The sequence below is a fragment of the Ictidomys tridecemlineatus genome, chromosome 4 (assembly GCF_052094955.1).
Source record: "Ictidomys tridecemlineatus isolate mIctTri1 chromosome 4, mIctTri1.hap1, whole genome shotgun sequence".
NCBI classification, from domain to species: domain Eukaryota; kingdom Metazoa; phylum Chordata; class Mammalia; order Rodentia; family Sciuridae; genus Ictidomys; species Ictidomys tridecemlineatus.
The window spans coordinates 104,319,076-104,341,729 of NC_135480.1; the positions used below are offsets into that span (position 1 = coordinate 104,319,076).

The following is a 22,654-nucleotide window of genomic DNA, read 5'->3' on the forward strand; positions in this document are numbered from 1 at the left end:
CAGCGCCAGTTGGAGAGCAAGGAAGCAAACACACGCAAAACCTGAAACTCCACCCTCCGACCCCCAGACGGACCCCCGGGTCGGACTCCGGTTACCGCCCTCCGGACCAACCCGAAGGAGAGGGGGCGTGGCCGGGCGCGCGGCGCCCACGTGACCGCTGAAAGCTGCGTGCTGCCAAGTCGCGCGATCCGCCGTCATATCAGCTTATGGCGCCGGCCCCTGATTGGCTGGCCGCTTCTTCTGCCTGGCGCGTAGGCTCGGTTCCGCTCCTCCCGTCAGAGTCCGCTTACCGACGCTTGCCCAACGCTGGCCCGCCGCAGCATCCTGGAAGCGGCGGCGGCTGGAGCAGTGTGGACTCTCCAGGTAGTCACTAGTGCGCGGCGGAAGGAGGCGGCACACACCTGAGCGGGCCGGGGGCGGGAGGAAGAAGAGCGGTGCCGAGAACCTGCGAGCCGGGACCGGGTTGGGGAGCGTGAACGTGTGCCTCTACCTTTCTTTTTCTTTGACCCGAAGCAGGCATCTGTTGAGTGCCTCCTAAATGGCAGGCACTGGGCAGCTGCTGAGTTCCCAGCGGTGAAGCTGACGTAGCACAGACTGGCAGGTAGCTGGGCATCCTTAATTAAGGTGTGAGGGTGATGCTGGGGCGAGAGCGGGGCCCAGTGGAAGCAAGCTGGGCCCTGTGTCCAGAAGGGTGGCGGCCAGATTGACACCAGGAGAGGGTGTCAGGGTAGAGGAGGAGGTTTGACGTGAAGAAAACAAAGGTCGACCTTTGAAGAATGTGCAGTGTTTTATGTTGCTTATTGTGGATCTCTTGTCCAGGGAAGTCTGGCCACTGAACTCTTTAAGGCTTTAGTATTCGATGAATTTCCCTTCGTTCTTGGAAGGAATTTCTTTTTAAGGGTCAAAAAAATTCGGCTGAAAAACTGGTCGTTATCTATCAGTTACTGGAAGGGAATAGATTGCAGGGACAACATCCCCAAATGGAGAAGATTAAAAGGGAACAGGAAAGGGAACTCCATAATCTGTTACTTTAACATGGTAAAAAAGTCTTGTATACTGGCATCCCTTTGTTTACTGCAGAGTAAATTTGGAGGTGGTATGGGTAAGGAAAACATTGCCTCTGCAGAGAAAGTTACCAAACTGGAAAGTTTGTAGCAGTCTGGTGTTTTTAGGGGAAACCACCTAGGAGGTTACCTATATTTATATTACTATAACTTCTCTTTAAGTTTCTAGTGATAAAACCTAATAAATAATAAATACGTGGCCCTAGATCATTTATAGAGTATTTTTCTGTTAAGTTATATAATTAGCATGGAGTAGTACCCCAAACTCCCCATCTACATCTATAACATCTTAAGAGACTAGGCTATGGAATGTACATCATAGCTGCTACTTATTACTGAAAAAAAGGTATTTAAGTATTCCTGACCTCAATTTCCTGTCTGTAAAGTGGAGATTATAGAATTACCTGCCTCATAGAATTGTGAAAATTAGATGAGGTTATACCAAAAAAAAAAAAAAAAGTACTTAAAATAATATCTGGGTCTCAATACATGTTTGCTATTATTACCAATATTTACAAAGTTAAGCAAAAAGGTAATAATACACTTAGTTATTCTAGGCCTAATAGGGTTTTATTGATAATTGTGTTTTAAGAAAAGGAGTTTTGTTTGTTTCTGCAAAGGCAAAATAATATTTAGTAAAAATTTGTATTTCAAGGAGTGGTACTTAAGTGAAGCCCCTGACTTCAGAGGGTATAACCCTTTAAAATTATATGAGCTTGTAGTTACTGAGGATTTTAAAAACATAAGGAATTAAAGAGTTGGCATCCTGGTGAAGAAAGATTAATAAGACTTTTGTTTTTTAGTTAAAGATGGACACAATATCTTTATTTAATTATTTATTTTTATGTGGTGCTGAGTATTGAACCCAGTCCCTCACAGGTGCTAGGCAAGTGCTCTACCACTGAGCCACAACTCCAGCCCCCATGGACTTTGGACTTTGTAATCAGACTGCTTGTGTTTGAATCCTAGCTACAGCATTTGTTTATTCTGTGATCTTGGGCAGGGTACTTGAATTTTTTCTGCCCAAATTCTTCATCTGTAAAATAAGAATAATACTAGTACCTAACTCTTGGGGTTTCTTAAAAGGTTGTAACATTTATTGTACTTACTTAGTATATAGTAAATGTTAACATTAGCTATTATTATTTTTCAAAGAAAAATCAAATGGCACCTTTTTCTGCATATGTTAAATTAATTTTTACTCAGCTTTGTATCATAACAGTCATGACTCCTGTTTGTTAAGTATTTACCAAGTGTCAGGTGGTATTAGAAGACTACATAATAGGGCTGTGGTTGTGGCTCAGTGGTAGAGCACTCACATAGCACATGTTTTTAGGCAAAACCACCTTGGAGGTTACCTATGTTTATATTACTGTAACTTCTCTTTAAGTTTCTAGTGATTATAGAATTACCTGCCTCTCAGCACCACATAAAAATAAATAAAATAAAGGTACTGTGTCCAACTACAACTAAAAAATAAAATATTAAAAAAAAAAAGACTGTGTAATAGCAGGGCGCAGTTGTGCATACCTGTAATCCCACCAGCTCCAGAAGCTGAGGCAGGAGGATTGATAGTTCAAAGCCACATTTAGCAACAGCAAGGTGATAAGCAACTCAGTGAGACCTGTCTCTAAATAAAATACAAAATAGGGCTGGGGATGTGGCTCAGTGGTTGAGTGCCCCTGAGTTCAATTCCCAGTATCCCCCCCGCAACCAAAAAAAAAAGACTACATAATCACTAAACCTTAGAACAATTCTATAACATAGATATGTTATCTTCATTTTACAGATATGTGTTGGAATATAATTTGACTTCAAAATTTAATTGCTGTTTTGAGATCATCTCACCATCAGAAGATTTTGTGTGTTAAATTTCAGAAATTACAGCAAAGTATTTGTAGTTGCCCATTTACCACAGTCAATAAACAGAATTGATTGAAACCAAAATTCTAAAATCACTTAAATTAGGTTTAACTTCACAGTATCCAAACTGCCTCCAAGTGGATAGGGACAATTCCTCCTCCCAGGCACTGGTTTATTGTCAGAATAATCATGTATAGGTAATTACATATTAACCTTTGGCATGTTCTTCAGGTAAAACCGAAATGAAAGATTTTTAAACTTAAGAATTGATATCTTATATCTTATTTTTAAATTGACTGAAGAAGATAGGGTTTGAGTTCTTTTTGACTGCACCAAACTGTTTCAAGTACTGAATTGAATTAGTGATATTGGCACTACAGGCAGTTCCCAACTTAATGATGGATCGACTTAGGACTTTTCAGCTTTGGAATGGTATGAGAAAGATTTACCTTTAGTAGAAATTTTCTTTGAACTTCAAATTTTGATCTTTTCCCTGGTTCATGATACACAGAATGTACTGTTGCAATACTTGGCAGTGGCTGTGAGCTGCAGATCTCAGTTGGTCATGCCACTGTGAGGAGAAGCAGCCATCCTTCTCAGTATGTTGTGTCACTAATCTGAGTAGGTTAGGTGTGTGAAATTAATTTTCAGTTTACAATATTTTCAACTTACTATAGATTTATTGGCATATCACCCTGAGGAGCATCTGTATATAATATGTGGTTGAGTGCATCAAGTCTTACCATCCTTTAGTGGTGTACCAATATCCTTTTCAAGTTCCCTGGTATCATTAGTATTTAGGGTACTTCCTCTGTTGTACTGTCTCCTTAGAAGGATATGACTTTAACTGCTTAACAAATACTCAGCTCACTTTTGAACCTCAGTTCATATTTAACATGGCCTGTTACTCATATTTAGAAGCCCAGGCAATTAGATTTAAGACCCAAACTGAGCCCATCATTCCTTGCTCAAACCCTATTCCTACCTACCTGAATCTACTAGCTCTCCAGTGTTTACTATTTGGGTTATAATGACACCACCATCCACCCTGGCAAGTCAAAATTTTTTAGTTATCCTAGAATTTTTTCCCTTTCACATACCAGTGTCTCAGAGTTATCCATCTCCTGTGGATCCCTGCCCCCATACTGGAGGTTGAATCTAGGGCCTAATGCTTGCTATGCAATGTTCTACCACTGAGCTACATCACCAGCACTTTTCTTTTTAAATCTTGCTTTGAGACAGAGTCTTGCTAAGTTGCCCGGGCTAGCCTCAAACTTGCAGTTCTCTTGCCTCCGACTCCTGAGTATCTGCAATTACAAGTGTGTGCCACCATGCCCAGCCTCTGGATTTTTTTGCATGCTAAAATCTTTGAATATGACCATATCTGAGTCTATACTGTCATCAGATAGTCTAGCACAGGAACAACCAAATGAGTTTCTCTGATTCTCATCAATATTTCATTTTCCTCATGGAATGATCGTTATGAAATATGGGTCTGATTACACCTCAGAATTCTGTACCATGGCCTCTGCATTATGTGTCAGAGAAAGTTCAAATTTCTTAGCGTGGTAACAGATCCCTTCTTAGTTTAACACCAACCAGACATTAGGTTTATCCCATAATGTCTTTTTCCTTCTGCTTCACCCTTATTACACTGTTTGACACCTACCCACCACATCCAATGAGCCATGAATGTACCATGCCCCTTACTACCATTTCAATTGTTAAATTTATTTGGAATGGCTTCCCCAATCTATTCTTTCTGGTGATATCTTTCAAGCCCAAATTTAATGTCACATTCACTGTGAAGCCTTTTATTATATAAGCCAAGGGAGATTGTTGTGTTTTCTACTTTCATATAATTTATATGTATACACATTTATAGATATATACTTTATTGTAGAACTTGTCTTATTGGTGTAATTTGTTTCTGCATTTGCCTTACTTTTTTGGGGGGTACTGGGGGTTGAACACAGGGGCACTTGACCACTGACCACATCCCCAGCCCTACTTTGTATTTTATTTAGATACAGGGTTTCGCTGAGTTGATTAACACCTTACTTTTGCTGAGGCTGGCTTTTAACTTGTGATCCTCCTGCCTCAACCTCCCAAGCTGCTGGGATTACAGGAGTGTACCACTGTGCCTGGCCTTACTTTTAAGAATGATTTTGACCATACCTTTTTAATTATCCTCTGCTCATTACCTGGTATAGTGTTTGGCATTTAATTGCTTTTTTTGAATTAACAGTGGCATATGTGATGGATATATGTTAATGTTTAGCATTTGTTGTTAATTAAAAATTTCTTTCCCTGACAGAATAAGAAAAAATGTTTGCAATTTATATCATAAGCAAAAGGCTAAACTCCCTAATAAAATTTTAAAATTTTATTTTTACAAAGAGAATAAAAATCCCAGTGAGAAAATGAGTACAGGATACAGATTATAGTTAAAAAAAAACCCAAATTACTCTAAATATGTTAAATGAAGCTTAGCCTCACTCATAATAAGGTAAATTAGATATTCACTAAGGTAGTCATTCTTACCTATTAAATTGATGAATATCCAAAAGTTTGAGGATATCCTCTGATGGTGAGTTTAAGAGATGCAGGGACCATTCTCTGTTGTTTAAGAATTTACAGAATAGCACAACCCTATGGAAGGCAATTTAAGCAGAGTGTATCAGGATCACAAATGCATGTTTCTCAGCTTAGTTCTTCTGCTTGTAGAACTTTACTCAATACAGGCTTAATCATAATTTCAAAGTCTGAAAAGCTCTGAAAAACAAAAGGTTGTTTTGTTTTTGTTTTAGGTTCTGCACTCATTTGATGACAACTCCTGACTCCAGCTGATTGAGGTTCCTGTTGTGTCTTAGTGCACTGTTTCGATTGCTGGTACTTTTTGTTGTTTTGTTACATTAGATTTTAATTGCATGTGAAAATATCAAAAAATCGAAAATGAGTGAGTGGGTCCCAGGTGAAAGGTTCCATGGTCAGATCACAAGAGCTGACCATAATGTTGCTTATGGTATTATATTAGGACCATGAGTAGAGAGTACACTTAAGTATTTGCTGAATTGACTAAAATTTTGCTAAAGTATAAAAATCCATAATAGGGGTTGATAAGCTTTTTCTGTAAAGGGCTATAGAGTAAATATCTTTGGCCTTGTCTCTGTTGCAATTACTCAACCCACCTTATACTAGAAAAGTAGTCAGGGATGATAGATGATATATAAATATCTAGGTGTACCTGTATTCCAGTAAAACTTTGTTTTGTTGTTATTTAAATAAAAAACAGAACCAGATTTGGCCCCTGGGCCACTGTTTGCCAATTCCTAACCTAGACTATTGACAAGAGAGAGAAATAAATGGTAATCAAGTTCTTAACAGCAAAAATACTTCTCCCTCTGTTCTGTAATTGGGAGTTTCTTTCCTTGTGTCACAAGAACAGGTGGTCTTTGAATTATATGGTTGTGGTGGCAATATAGAAACCTTTTAGGGAATTTATTTTTGGTCTCAGGACTGAAATAAAAATCTTTAGATTTGAGTCCTGGAAGCAGAGAGATGCAGCTGAAAATTGTAGCTAAAGGAGTCACATTTGAGTACTAGTACACTGTGTATCCATCTTTCTAACTTGCTACATTACTGTAGTATGTAGTAGGAAAGAATCCCAAAGTAAAATTAGAGCTGATCTAGAATTAGAGCTGCCATTTGTCAGCTTGATCGCCTTAGAGAAAAAGCTTCCTGGGCCTCAGTTTCTCTAGCTGGTATCCCTGGGTAGAATATGAAAAGAGGTTGGACTAGAGCTGCTATTTCAGTTTCCTCCTAGCACTAAAGATGACATTTTAGGGGGGGCCGACAGTAGCCGGCTTGTATTATGTTTGGTTTTCCTTAAATTGGGAACTTCCTGTATAGTTTTTTTTGAAATGTAGACATGCCAAGTAATTTTGCACATTTTCCTTTAGGGGCTAAGATGGACCTTGTTCTCAGTGCCGCAGATTATTATTTTTTTACACCATACGTATATCCAGCCAGATGGCCAGAGGATGACATCTTCCGACAAACTATTAGTCTCCTGATTGTGACAAATCTTGGCGCTTATATCCTTTATTTCTTCTGTGCCACATTGAGCTATTATTTTGTATATGATCATTCATTAATGAAGCATCCACAGTTTTTAAAGGTAAGAGACCTTCTTACCTATTTTCTAGCTACTGTTAAAGTAAAAATAACAATATTGTGTATGAGTAAGATTTTTCTGGGTATATGTAACCTTAAATAAATTTTTTGAAACCATCCTCCAAAAAAAGTTAGATATTTTTTGTGAGGGTTAATCCCTTCCTTCCCTAATTTAAACAAACATGAGAATCTGATTTTTTAACAATAAACCTAGTATCTTATCTTTCTTGATACATAAATGAGGATTTGCTAATATTGATGAAAAAATGTCTTCATTTAGGTAATTATTTTAGTATTGGGCTTTCACAAACTGAAATATGTTTTTATCATGTTTTTCTTTAGTCAGGGGAGTCAAAATATAGTTTTAGAGTTGTTTATAATCATTTTTATACTTCAGTTATTTGTTAGTAACTTCAAGCACTTAATTTTTTTTTTAATATATAGGAAGGGTTGGAGATGGAGGTCAGATTTTGTGGGAAGGAGAAAAGGTTTCAGAATTTAAGATATTTACTGTATCTGCTTAGGATAAAAGGAATGTTTTTCTTACGCATCTATTACTGTGTATTAAAAGTTTTATAGAAACAGTTTAGAGGTAAGCTGTTTAATATAAAATAGTGTTTAAAAATCCAATCCAAAACAATTTTATGTCAGTTTGTTGAATGTAGATTTTTGTGACTTTTTAAGTATTGGGAATTTCATTTTCAGAATCAAGTGTATCGAGAGATTAAGTTCACTGTACAGTCATTACCCTGGATAAGTATCCCCACTGTTGCATTGTTCCTGCTAGAGTTGAGAGGTTACAGCAAATTATATGACAACATAGGAGAGTTTCCAAGTGGTAAGTAAATAAGATGAGAGTTAGGAGCACAAGTTGGTTTCTTTAAAAAACCATTACTGTCTCTTTTTCTCCTCCTTTTAAATTGTTCTATTTTGACTTTTGTTTTTATGCATTCATGTCTGACACTTATGTGCATTTCTTTCATTTTATCTATCAACCAAAGTCTGTTGTAGATGAAATTGTGCCTGGGGGAAGACTGGAGTGATCAGAGATAGTCCCTTGCTCTGTTTTCTGTTTATCATTATTGAATTTAAACTTCTAAAAAAGTAACTCAAGTAGTACATGGAAGTTACTGAAAATAAAAAAATACAGATTTTTAAGAATTTTTTTAAGAATCCTGCTACTACTGAGAAACTAAAAATCTTTTGATATATCTCCTTTCACTTTTCTGTATGCTTTTTTTTTTTTTTTTTTTGTACCAGGGATTGAACTCAGGGGCACTCAACCACTGAGCCACATCCCCAGCCCTATTTTGTATTTTATTTAGAGATGGGCTCAATGAGTTGTTTAGCACCTCACTATTGCTGAGGCTGACTTTGAGCCTAGTGATCCTTCTGTCTCAGCCTGCCAAGCTACTGGGATTATAGGCATACGCCACCGTGCCTGGCTCTGTGTGTGCATTATTTTTATTTTTTAGTTGTAGTTGGACACAATACCTTTATTTATTTTTATGTAGTGCTGAGGATCGAACCCAGGGCCTCACACTTGCTAGGCGAGCGCTCTACCACTAAGCCACAATCCCAATCCCATGTATGCTTCATTATTTACAATGTAAAAACACATACTGGTTTGCACCCTGATATTTTTCCTCTTAATAAATATAGCCATATTTTCATATCAAAGCATATAAATATCATAATATTTACTTGTATAGATGTCCGTCATTATTAGTTGATCCCTAATTGTTAGACCTTTAAATGTCACTTTTTGTTGTTGTGTTACAAGCAGTCTCATGTGATTAAACTTTTGTGAAAATTTTGAAATTATTTCATCAAGATACATTTCTGGGACTAGATGGGGCTGGGGTTGTGGCTCAGTGGTAGAGCGCTTGCCTAGCACAGGCGAGGCCCTGGGTTCGATCCTCAGCAGCACATAAAAATAAATAAGTAAAATAAAGGTATTGGGTCCAATTACAACTAAAAAATAAATTTTTTTAAAAAAAGATACATTTCTGGGACTAGAGATGTAGTTCAGTGGTAAAGTGCTTACCTAGTATGTACAAGGCCCTAGATTCAATCCCTAGCACTGTGATTATAAAAGAAAAAGATAAATTTCTGTTACCTAGTATATAGAAAGTAAGAATAACAGTATTTATTGAGCATTTATATGTGCCAGTGACAGTTCTCAGCTCTTCACGTGCATCAATCCATTTTTTTCTACAACAGTTCTGAGATAGGTACTATTATTAAGCTCCTTTTATAGGTGAGTGATTTAGATACGCACAGTTTCAGTAACTTGCCTAGGTTACTCATAAAGAGGAGATGGACCTGAGGCTTGAACTCAAGCTTACTGGCACCAGAGCCTTGCTGTCAACGTAAGTGATTATAGTTATATAGAGGAGGCAACAAAAATGATGCCCTAAGTTGATGAGTTGGCTGGGCCTTGAAAAACAAAAACAAATGTGAACAAAAATAGAAGGATAGAGAGCATTTTAAACTTGTGGACAGTGTGAATAAAGGTATAGAGGTAAGACATTGGGAGGAAATGGAGTAAACCAGCCTGGTTAGAGCAGAAATGCACAAATAATGAGGAATGACGAGGTTGGAAAGATCAGAAAGGGTTGGGTTATGGAATAAATGCTAGATTTAAGGGATTTAGTAAAAATAAAGTTCTATGCAGGAAAGTACTATATAAGGATGTATTTTATATAGGTTAACCTGAAGGAAAATGGGTAAGTAGCATTAGTAGCATTATTTTCAGGTTTAAATAAAAGTGTCTTAGGAATATCTTTTTTTGTGGGGTGGAGGGTATTAGGGATTGAACCCAGGGGCACTTAACCACTGAGGCACATCCCCAGCCCTTTTTATTTTTTATTTTGAGACAGGATCTTGCTAAGTTGCTTGAATTTATAATCCTCCATTCTCAGCCTCCCAAGCCACTTGGATTACAGATGGGTGCCACTGTGTGCCCAGCCTTTAGGAATGTCTTTTCTGTTTCATGATACATATCTTTATAGTTTAATTAAGAAATTAATATGTTCAATTTTTATGTTGTATATCAGTTTAAAAAAAGAATTTTAAAAAAGATATCAATTAAAGGTAAGACATTTCAAGCTCTTATGAGATGGAAATAAGGAAATGACCAGCTTTCAGAGAGTGAAGGGAGATGATAACATATGAAGTTAGCTGAAAGAGTTTGTAATGTTTGAGTCTAGGATCCCATTTTGCACTCACGTGGGCAGGTACAAAGTGAACTCTAGTCCTAGGAGCCGCATCTTGATTCTCCTGTGCCTGCCATCTCTCCTAGGTTGGTTTCACCTCATTGTCAGTGTCATCTCCTTCCTCTTTTTCACCGATATGCTGATCTACTGGATTCACAGAGGCCTTCATCATAGACTTGTATACAAGGTAGAGTCATTGGAAGGGGAAAGAGAAAAAATACTACCCATTTTGGCATGTATGATCATGAATTCTGTTCTCTATTTCCAAGAATTTCCTCTCACTGTATTAATTTCTTAGTAGCCATACTCATAACCAGTACCCTATACACTTTGTTAATTTTTTTATGAGTTTCACTTTAAGAAGGCCTTCTTTATGAGGGCTGTCTTAAAATTTTAGTTTTGGGGTAAAGAAAGAAGCAGGCATTTTTATAAAGTATTTTGCTAATTTCAAAGGGATTTTTTTAGTGAGATCATTTCTATAATGTGAGTGTGAAAAGCTGAATTGACTGTGGCAGGGTTGAAGTTCTTGGTGCTGATTGTGACCTTTTCTTCCTTAGCGTATCCATAAACCTCATCACATTTGGAAGATCCCCACTCCATTTGCAAGTCACGCTTTTCACCCAGTGGATGGCTTCCTTCAGAGTCTACCTTACCATATATACCCTTTTATCTTTCCGTTACACAAAGTGGTTTACTTAGGTTTGTACATCTTGGTTAATATCTGGACCATTTCCATTCATGATGGTGATTTTCGTGTCCCCCAGATTTTAAAGCCATTTATTAATGGCTCAGCACATCATACAGACCACCACATGTTCTTTGACTATAACTATGGACAGTACTTCACACTTTGGGATAGAATTGGAGGTTCATTCAAAAACCCTTCCTCCTTTGAGGGGAAAGGACCACTTAGTTATGTGAAGAAGATGGCAGAAGAAAAATGCAACAGCCCTACAGAAAATGGTTGTAAAAATGAAAAATTATGCAATGGAGAATTTACAAAGACTAAGTAATTATTGCCCAATTATTCTTAAATATTTTTAATAAGGAAAAATAATCTACACACAGCCAAGATACACAGCAAGTAATTGGTATCATTTGAAAATCAGCATTGTGTGTTCGGCTAAGGAATGGTGACAAAAGTAGGTCAAAGAAAGATGGTGTGACCATCAAGATTAGAGTCTCATGCTTAAAATACAAGATGCTGGCCCAGGGGACAATTTTTGTCTTTGCAGCCAGCAGATCTGTAGTTTGATTAGCCTCAAGAACAATTCTAAATAAGATAGAAAATATACTACTAAGGGGAATAGGCTATATCCTTTTGCCTTAATCCACCTGTATTCATTAAGAAAAATTCATTGTGCTTAATAATACAAGGCTAAGCACCATAACCAAAAAATACTAATATAAAGATGGTTCCTTGTTCCAGGAATGGTTAAGTCTTCAGTGTTGGTATGATAATGAATATTCATAGGACTTTGTTCAAGTGGAAATGTCAGTGTGAAAAAGAAAATTTGATATATTAGATAGCTATGTCAATAATTTAATGGCAGATATAATAAAATGATTATCTTCCTATACATAGGAGCCTCATTTTCTGGGACACTGTCAAATAGTCCATTATACTGATGAATAAATAAATGGAAATTTTTAAAAAAATCAATTCTACCATGATTTAATCCAGATATGGGATTATTTAGCTAGAGAAATTGATGCTTCTCATTTAAAAACATTATTTAATAAGTATAAAAAATGGAAGCTGAATATGGTTAGAGAAATTTGATGCCAAAGTAATATATTTGGCACTACTGATTTTTTAAAATAAAATTTATGCACTGCACTTTTGATATGTTTCAAAGTTACAAATCCATCATTGTTTATAAAAGGAAGTAATTGCCAAATATTTAGGTCTTCTTCTGAAGATTTGTTTTGAAATCTGATTCTCCTATTTCTCTACTTTCCCCCATTGCCTCTGCAAAAAGGCTTAACAAATACTTTCATAAAGAAATGTGTGTATTGTAACATAAATATATTGGAAAAACATGTTTTGTAAAGGCATTCTACTAGCTGTTTATCAATCAATAAAAGTTGATCATCCTATTATTAAACTGTATCAGTTAAATACTGTAATAGCACAAAATATGCTCTATGCAAAATTTGTGTCAATTTGAAACCACATAGTTGATGTGGATTGTTAAAGCTATTTTAGAACATTCTAGATGTTCAGTGTCAATGAGAGATATTTCACATCTTTATTAGATTTGGGTGTTTTAGCAAGAGACCAGTCATAAAATTTAATGCCTGGGATCCAGAAGAAAATGTCTTTTATTGTTACATTGGTAAAATGCCGTGTTACTTCACTGTACCAATTAGCATTTTATAACAGAGAATCACCTGAGTGCTTCTCACTAATTCCCAACCCCACCACAGTGCTGCACCTTGCCCAAGAAAAAGAAGGAAATTAAGAAGTCATTTGTTTCCTAATAATAGTGACAGATAATATGCATTGAGTTTTCTTCTTTACCAGGCATGGTCATGAGTATTTGACATGAGGACACTTAACATGAGCAAGGAATAAACTCTAGAAAAGCTACTTTAGCTGGGTCTTAAGTGTCTTAAATTTATTCCTTGCTCATGTTAAGTCCCATGGGATGTTTCTGGTCAGGGGGCAGCTTCCTTGGTGGCTTGCTTTTTCTCAGTCTGTAGAGCCCTCTTTATTGAAGGGGCACATGGGAGGAGGGAAGGAAATGTTTGCTCATGGGCAGTTTCTCTGGGTCAGGCCTACAAGTGGTGTGTATCCTTTCTGACCACATTCTTTGAACCCAACTGTCCTATGGTTACCTCACTGAAAGGGATGTGTGGAAATATGTGCAGCTATTTTCTGGGAGGAAGGGAAAGCCAGTTTTTTGAACATTTAGCTGGTTTGCCATATCCATGTAGTTTATAACCCTCTTTGTGAGGAAATAAAGTTGTCAAAATGGCAAATGAACTCAAAAGTATCTCCGTGCACTGGCTGTCTTAACATCTTTAATTCCATACCTCCAATATGAGTGTTAAAATTTCCTCTAGCTTTTTATTCCTGTGTTGCTTAGTAGATAGGAAAGGACATCATTTATGGCAAGAGGAGTTCTAACTTTTATGCACTCTGCCACATTCTCCTATTCTCTATTAGAGGAATTGAGAGAATGTTGTATCTAAATTCTTCTCTGTAAGAACAGCAAGTGAAAGCCCTTTTTTCCTTGACTTTGAAACCTTTTCTAGTTATAGGACAGAAAGGGAAAAGCAAGGTTACATTTTCTTCTTTTATGGGAGAAACTGGAAAGTGGTTGGAGATGTGAGAATACATTTTAAAAGCCTGGAGACATTTTCTGAGTCTTCATCTTCCTCCCTGGTAAGGTCAAATGCTGTGAATCTCCTACTTGTTATCCCTTCTCTCATGTTTCTTTTTCCTCCAATCTTCTAGAAGGGACAGAGTGGGGAGAGAATTGTGAGTTCAGCTTTTGATTCATACAAGTAGGTTAGTTTTAGAAGATGTCTGGGAGAAACTCAGGAGAGAGATTTGGGGTTAACCCAGGTAGAAAAGTTTGAAATCATGAGATTGCCAGAGAGAGCATGAAAAAAGGTATCCATAGACATGAACCAGCTTGAGGAGTGCTACGGATCTGAACAAGTCCCCTAAAATTCATACTTACTCACCAATATGATGCTATTAAGAGGTAGGGCCTTTAGGAGATAAGGTCTTGCCTTCATGAGTGGGATTACTGACCTTTTAAAAGAGGTGTAAGGGAACTCTTCATCCCTTTTGCTCAAATGATGTGAGGACATGATATTTGTCCCCTGCTGGAGGATGCAGCAACAAAGCACCATCATGGCAACACCACAACCCGGCCAGATGCTGACCCCAGCACCTTAATCTTGGACTTCTCAGCCTCTAGAACTGTGAAATAAATTTCTAATTATAAATGACCTAGTCTAAGTTATTTTGTTAAAGCAGCAAGAAATGCTTAAGGCAAGGGGAAAGAAGTTTCTTTTCTTGTCTTTCCTATCTTCAAACCCAAAACACTTGACTAGCAGTCTTATTTCAGCACTTTCTGTTTCCTATCACCTTTTATTATCACATGCACCTTATTTGGGGCCACACATTACTTGAAAGTAGAGACTATCTGAGTCATCTTTGCATTAAACCATTCTCACAAAATGCCTAAGAGTCGAGGAATACTTTGCTGTATCTATTGATGAAAAGTGAAAATGTTGTTCCCTTTGAGGCACATAAATGTGCTAAGCACTGTACTCAATGCAAATATTTAATCTGTTCTGATGTTCCTTTTTTACCCAACAAATTGTTTCTCATTTATTCATTAGCTGACAATTGTTAAGTACCCTGGGGGAGCCAAAAGGGACAGCGTAAAGCAAGCAGGGTCAATGACAGGGTCAATGACAGTCCCTGTATCAAAGGAAGGCTCCTTTGTTTCCCTTGAAAGTAATAGCCTTCTCCTGGAAGCAGGCAAAACCCACCAGTACCCCAGATTCTGACCACATGTGAATCAGTAATACAAGTACTGATTCGGAGGTCAAATGAACCTGCATACCCAGCTGTAGGCACGATGCTCTGGATACAAAAGAATCCTTCGAGATTCTGTTTGATCATGTCAAGAAAGTGCAAACCTAGGAGGATGATTGAACTTCATCTCAGAGTTACTATTGCTAAGAATTTTGGATTCAAATGGGAATGCGTAAGTCCTGGCCCTCCCACTTCTGGACTGCATGACCTTGATTTCTCCATCTGAGTTGGATTAAAACACTGCCTACCTAATGAGATTAAGTTAGAGGCACTCGGGTTACTCTATGTGTAAATTGTGCTAATTGCTTTTCCTTCTAAGTACAGATTATTGTTATAACTCAGATAGGCTCTCAATAGAAATTGCAGGGGGAAAATGCCTAGATAGATGCACATTGGAGGGTGAAGTAAAGAAGAGTCTCAGAAAATCATACGAGTAAAGTTAAAATTGATACAGTATCTACTGTAAATTGAAATTGTAAGAGGTAAAATATCTAGATTATTGATGCTAGGTAATTTCACTTTAAAAACACATTACTTCAAACCATAATGCTAGTGTAGAAGATGTGGAGATAAAATAGAAGCAAACATTTCTTAAGAAAGAAAGGAAGCATGTAAATCACATGTCAGCTTTACAGTCAAGGCAGTATGGAAAGAAAAATACATGCAAAATTTAGTTTTTTCTGGGGCTGGGGTATAGTTCAGTGCTTTCCTAGCATACATGAGGTCCTGAGTTTGATTCTCAGTGCAGCCAAAAATATACATACATTTTTTCCCCTTAAATCTTGATCAACTTGAAGATCTTATTAAATTGTAAGTTCAGTAAAAATATTTTTTAAAAAATGGCATTCTCATTTCATGATTAACTCATAATTTAACCTTCAAATTCTAAACATTCACTACCATTTACATACTAGTTATATTTCTTAAACATTTGGTAAGAGATTTAATATTTTGATTTAATCCCCTAAAAGACTTGGGGACTTGACATATTTTTCTAAGTACCTTGACATCTTTTCATTACTCAACCATACTTAGTCACAAAATAGCATAACAGTATCAGAAGTTAGTCACTTGACTTCAAAGTCTTTGTACCACAAGCTCTTTCTTACTTTTAACATCGTTTGTTACATTTTCCTCCATTTTAAGGTGATAATTTTATTCAGCCATATGTTTAGATGAAAACTTGGCCTCCTGACATGTGCTACCAAACAAAAAACTAGAAACCGTGCACATTCAAATATTAAGACAGCTACTATACTGATTTCTGTCTGATATTCGTCAAGATAGTTCTTCTTTTTGGTCAACTTAATGGCGGTGTAATTTACATACAATTAAGTGTACTCATTTTAACAGTGCCATTCAACTAGCTTGAACAAATTTATACTCTAATGTCAACCTCAATCAAGATAGAGAAGACTTTCTTCATCAGAAAAGGCTTCATTTCCCTCTGCTATCAATCTCACCCCAGTCCTAGGTAGCCACTGATCTGCTTACTATCACTGGAAGTTAATTTTTCCTGTTTTATTTAGAGTTTCATTTAAATTGATTAAAACTGTGTGTACTCTTATATTTAGTTTCTTTAGTTTACCATGTTTTGAGAATCATGGTGTTGTATATATCTGTAATTTGTGCCTTTTTATTACTGAATAGTATTCCATTGTGTGGTTATCTGTTGATGGATGTTTGTTATTTCCAATCTGGAGTTATGAATAAAGCTGCTATAAGCATTTGTGTGCAAGTCATTGTATGAATCTGTCTTTTCATTTCTTTCTGGTAAGCATGAAAATTCTGGAGTCACAAGGTAGATGTATGTTTAATTTTATTTTAAAAAACTATTAAACTTTTCCCAAGTGGTTGTGCCATTTTACATTCTCACTACTGATGACTAGAATTTCATTTTCTCCATATTTTCACTAACAATTTGTCAGTCTTTGTTTTTAAGCCCTTCTAGTAGGTATGAACTAGTGTCCCATTATCGTCAAATTTGCATTTTCTTGTGACTAATGATTTTAAGCAACTTTTCTCATGTTTCATCTTTTACAATGTACCTGTTCGACTCTTTTGGCCATTTAAAAAATTATGTGGTTTTTCTTTCCCTAATTGGCTTATAAGAATTCCTTAGATATTGTCACAATTTCTTTGTTAGATACATTTATTACAAATCCTTAATAATTTCATCCAATCTGGTTTACCTTTTCATTTCCTTGATGATGTCTTTTGATAAGAAAAAATGATCAATTTTTTTAAAACCAATTTATTAATTTTCATCATCATACTTATTGTGCTTTTGTCCCATCTGGGAAATCTTTGCCAGCCCCAAAGTAAACCCAGAGTTTTCTTTGTGGGAAGGTTTTTGATAATGAAGTCAAGTTTTCTAATAGCTAAAGATTCTCCATATTTTCATTTCTTTATTAGTTTTGATACACGTTTTTCATCGAATTGTAATAAATTGTGTTGAACATTCCCTATTTTAATGCTTGTAGGATCTGTAGTGATATTTCCTTTTTAATTCCTTATATTAATGAATTGTGCTTTCTCTCTTACATGATCAGACTGAAAGAATATCAATTTTTTTTTTAACCAACTGCCAAGGTCTGAAAGTTTTTCCCAAAAATGAAAATGTGAAACTTAAGTGGGGTTTTTAAGAAGTGATTTAGGACATGAGGCCTCCACCCTTGTGAATGATATGAGATTATTAAAAAAAAAAAAAACTTTAGGTAAGTATCCCCTTTCCTTTTCCATCCTTTCTTCCATGTGAGGACATAGCATTTGGCCTCTCCAAGAATGAAGCATTTAAGGCACCATTTTGGAAGCAGGGACCCTTAGTTAGTCTTCCCAATCTCATGAACTGCAGGAGGTTTCTGTTGTTTGTTTATAAGTTAATCAATTTCAGGTATTTTATTACAGCAGCACAAACAGACCAAGACACCAATATTGTGCTTTATGATTTTTCTATATTATATATAATTTCTTTGATTTCTATTCCTATCTTTTTTTTTCTACTTCCTTCGTGTTCAAGTTGCGCTTTTTATCTTCTTAGCTTCTTAAGATGGAGGTTCAGACCATTTATTTATTTATCCAGCCAGTCAGCCATCCTTTATATCATTTAAAACTAAAAAATTCCCTCTAAGTACATCTGTAGCTGTTGCCCACAAATTTTGATAGCATTGTGTTTTCATTGTTATTTGGTTCCAAGTACTTCAGTGAGATTTCTTCTTTAATCTGCATAGTTCCTGGTTAACATGGCTACACAGGTTGTTTTGTGTGTGACTTAGAAGGTAGAAGTGGAACACACAGCCATCTTTTTAAACTTGGGCATATGGAGCAATCCACAAAACACTCTTGAGTTTACTTAGATCGTCATATTCTATGGTTGCCCTGAGGCTGCAGCTGGGTTTGCAGCACCTGCAACGCCCGTCTGATGCTCCTTCTGTTTCTCCAGATTTTGGACCTGGTTTGTGTTTAACTCCATAATGAAGGGTACCAGCCTCTGTTATTTGACAGTCCCACCTCCAAGTTGGGACATAGGTGAGAAGATGACAAAGAAGCCAGTCTGTTCTCCCTGCTTGTATATTCATCTTTTCTTCCCAACCCCCGACAAAAACAGTGGCCTCATATGGACTATGTAAGGAGCTTCCACAGTTGCCTGGGGTCAAATCCTCACTCCTCTGATGGAATACTAATTAAAGAATTTGGCACTGAAAGTGGTTCCAGAGGTCAGAACCTTAAGAAAAGATTCTCTGTATTGGCCCTGTGCTGTCTGCAATTGGTTCTTTGATATGAGTGGATTTAATAATGACTTTATTTCTAATAATTAAGGAGATATTGGGGTTCCATGATCTGCAGCAACGAAACAGCTGAAGAGTACCTCCAGATACCTGTAATAAGTGCCTATACAAAGCAAGGCTTTGGAGGAACAAGTTTCTGCTACAGAGAACATTTTAGGGGAAATAAGGAGTATAACGGGCTTCGTTGACTGCTTCTAAGTGTTGAGGAACTTGAGCAAAGAAAATAATGAGCTCATGAGTTTAAATTCCTAGTTCAGTGTCTAATTAAGGGACTGCAAAGCCTCTATGACTTCCCTAAAATATACCTACACTTGGAAGGTCAAGATTTTTGAAATCTACCTTAAAGTTAAATTGTACATAATAAAATTTGAATTCCATGGGCTGAGGTTGTGGCTCAGTGGTAGAGCGCTTGCCTCACATGTGTGAGGCACTGGGTTCAATTCTCAGCACTGAGTGTAAAATAAATGAGTAAAATAAAGGTCCAAAAACAACTAAAAATATTTTTTTAAAAATTTGAATTTCCAACTTTATTGTGTGTTGTATATTAAAGTGATGGCATTGATGAGGAAGAAAAGGGACTCTAAAAATGGATAGGGACATACAGAAATTTCTATGAAAACTGGGAACCTTCAGCCCTCCTTTGTTAATTAGCAGAGAAAACTGTATAGTAAGTATTTTGAGGCAACACTATTTAGCAAAAGGAGATATGGCATAAAATGGACATGGGTTTAGAAACTGATTCTGAGTTTATGTTTAGGAATTAAGCATCTCTGCTATGCAGGTGGCTGCCATTGTTAAATAGTTACCTTGTGTGTTACACTGTATAGACCCCTTCACAAACATTATTTCATTTAATCCTCTCAAAAAACTTGTGGAGCAAATCCAAATCTTTCCAGATGAATAAACTTGAGACTGGAAGGTTTATGGTGATTTGCCCAAAATCACAGAGCAAGTTTATGACAAAGTCAGGGCTTGAACTCAGAACTTAAACTCAGGTCTGTTTTACTTCACAGCCTGTGGTTATATACTTGGATACACTGCTTTAATGTAAAGATGGAATGAAATAACATGTGCATGACAACTATATCAAGTGTCCTATGTTAGTACCCAGTAAAAGGTTCTCATTTATTTGTTTTCAATCGGCTAACAAAAGCCCTGTTACCTTAATTTTTTTACCCACTCAGGGAATAAGGATCTTCAAAACCCCTTCACCTCTCAGTCTCTATCTAGTTTCAAGCCCTGGATTCACAGGTCATCAGGGTGAATGACTAATATCTTAATCCTTCTTTAAGAAGGAGCTTTTATGAAATCACAAAATGGCAGATCTATCTAGGACATTAGAGATCATGAGATCAATCTTTGCTGAAGAAGAAATAAGACTGAAGAAAGAAGGTACATGACCCAATATAACCTAATGTCACTTGGCAAGTTCATGAGCTTGAATGGTAAACTGCTGAAGTCGAGAGAAAGACAAAACATCACTAAATCAAGGTTCAGATTCCCTCTAAAGAAACTATGCTAATGAAATCATGCAGAACAACTCCAACTATTTTTTTAAATGTTGGAGTTATAGAAAAAGCAGTCTATAACTGGTTATAGATAATCCTTTTGAGATTCTATTGTTTCAAGTATCATCCTACAAGAAGCTGAGGAACCTGTTTATCAGATTTTTTCCCCCTGTACCAGTGATTGAACCTAGGGCTGCTTAACCACTTAGTCATAATAACCCCAGCCATTTTTATCTTGAGTCAGGGTCTTGCTAAGTTTCTTAGAACCTCACTAAGTTGTTGAGTCTGGGTTTGAACTCAAAGTCCTCCTGTCTCAGCCTCCTGAATGGCTGAGGGCTGGGATTACAGCCATGCATCCAGTTTGTTTATCAGATTTCTGGGTCAGGGGCTGGCTGGGAAATTCCCACTTGTTTAGGAGTAGCAAGCAACCAGCTACTTGAGTTAGAAAATCAGTGTTCTCTGAAAGGGAAAAGCCTACACTGTGCTCCACTGTAGAACTTGCTCAGGACTGAGAATGAAGTCTCAAAGTGGTACGAGAGTGTCTCCTTCTTCCCCTCCCTGTTGTCTCCTTTCTCAATCATTTAGTCCTAAAACCATTAGGCAAGGTCAAGCAATGAGGATGTCCGTGTTAGCCACAACTCAGTGTGGGAACTTCAGCTGCAACAGCTTGAGGAGGACTTGAGGCTTCATGCACTATTCAGCATACATATTACATATAAGATTTAAGAAAATCTATAGTATGCATTTAGTTTATCTTAAAAAATTAAGGAAGAAAGAACTTAACATGGGCTGGGGATGTGGCTCAAGCGGTAGTGTGCTCGCCTGGCATGCGTGCGGCCCGGGTTCGATCCTCAGCACCACATACAAACAAAGATGTTGTGTCCGACGAAAACTAAAAAAAAAAAATAAATATTAATAAAACTCTCTCTCTCTCTCTCTTAAAAAAAAAAAGAACTAAAGAACTTAACATGATATTCAGAAAGTCCTCCCAGAGGAAGTAACATCTAAGCATAGACCTGAGAGGAGAAGGAGAGGTCACATGGGTACATGAGGAAAGAGCATCCAGGGCAGGCATTTGGCATGGTTGAGAAAGACCAAGGAGGCTGCTATGGCCTGAGCCTTGTAGGGTCTGAAAAGTTAGAGAAAGGGAGGCAGCGTATAAGGTTAATAGCAAAGACAGTAAGGAGGCCAGAGGGCAAGGTGTGTCCAGGTTGCTCAGACACAGAGGAGTGAGTTAGGAACCTGTGAGTGACGGGAGAGTACTAGGTATAATATCTGACGACAGAACTGCAGGTCAAGTCAGACTCGAAGCAGAAAAATCTGCACACCCAGGTCTCAACCATTGTCCCAATGCCTGGTCTTGGCTTCATCACTGTGTAACCATGGACATTTAACTTACCTCTCCAGGTCTTTGTCCCCATGTGTCAAAGGAAGAGCCAAGTTTTCTGTCTCCTCCTCTTCTCCTGGAATGGACTTCCCTATGAGACATTAAATATATGAATGAATAATTACTGAGAACTTTGCAAGACACAGATATTAAAATGACAGTCACTTCAAGAGGGTGGACTAAAAGCAAATGTGGGTTCTTGGGGAATTCTCTCCCCTTTGAACTCTGCAATTGTCTTCTTCCTGGTGAACTTTTTGTTCTCCCTTGTTCTGTTTGGTATTTTCCCCGACTGAGACTGAGCAGTTTCTAGGATCAGGCTGTAGGTGGAGTAGTTAGGCTTTTTCTCAAGTTGAAGCCATAAAAGCAGCAGCATCCACCTTTCTTGTCTAGACAGAGGACGTGCGTGGAATCATAAACCCTTTAGGCTGGAGGGATCCAGAAAGGTCATCTACTCTTTCTCTTGTGTTTAGAAAATTGTGGTCTTAAATCAGCCTAGTGGAGATGCATGCCCCCTGCTACGTTCCTTTTCACTGGATTTAAAGCACCACTGTACCATTCCTGGCCATTTATTTTAGGCTCAACAATAACAAAACAATAATTCCAAATAAAATCCAATATATGCATGGGTGCCCATCCCTCCCCCATGGGACTAAATACCACTTTGGGGGCTGCAGGATATCATTGTAGTTCTCTACATTCTGATCGTTTGTGTAAAGGTTTTCTTTGAATCTCATGAAACATTTTATTTATTAGTGGTTGAGATTTCCCAGTAGTGTAAGTCTAGATACAGAGAGGGGAAACCCCAGGCAAATATTTTTCCAAGGAGCAGGAGTAAAATATCAGTAGGATATTATTGAGAAAGATGCAACGTCTCCACAGGCCCCATGAAGATTCATCCCCATTCCTGTATCTCACCCTCAAGGAGACTTTGAAAAGATCGTTCTCAACTTTATGAAACTGGTATGCTCCTGGAAACTTTTCTATGAAATTAATATCTGCATACCTAATCCTGATTTTCCATTAGAAATTTCATTCTTTGTTTTGTTTTGCTTTGCTTTCTTTGTGATACTGGGGGCTAAACCCGGGACC

The 22,654-nt window shown here is 37.3% G+C and overlaps 1 protein-coding gene across 2 annotated transcripts; it reads left to right on the top strand.

Annotated features, from left to right (window-relative positions):
- The first annotated feature begins 210 nt into the window (after positions 1–210).
- Positions 211–16,620, top strand: Sc5d (sterol-C5-desaturase). Of its 2 annotated transcripts, none has more exons than XM_005328388.5 (6): positions 211–363; positions 5,738–5,819; positions 6,890–7,107; positions 7,809–7,941; positions 10,408–10,508; positions 10,879–16,620. In XM_005328388.5, the coding sequence occupies exons 3-6, from the start codon at positions 6,898–6,900 to the stop codon at positions 11,332–11,334; spliced, it is 900 nt and encodes a 299-aa protein (XP_005328445.1). In that variant the 5' UTR covers positions 211–363; positions 5,738–5,819; positions 6,890–6,897; the 3' UTR covers positions 11,335–16,620. The 2 variants fall into 2 exon arrangements, with proteins under 2 accessions (XP_005328445.1, XP_040141325.1); XM_040285391.2 differs by lacking the exon at positions 211–363 and adding an exon at positions 441–601.
- Positions 16,621–22,654: the final 6,034 nt, after the last annotated feature.

Coding starts and splice junctions, on each gene's coding strand:
- Sc5d (XM_005328388.5), top strand. CDS start 6,898: ATGGACCTTGTTCTCAGTGCCGCAGATTATTATTTTTTTACACCATAC. Junction 7,942..10,407: donor CATAGGAGAGTTTCCAAGTG/GTAAGTAAATAA, acceptor CATCTCTCCTAG/GTTGGTTTCACCTCATTGTC. Junction 10,509..10,878: donor ATCATAGACTTGTATACAAG/GTAGAGTCATTG, acceptor TTTCTTCCTTAG/CGTATCCATAAACCTCATCA.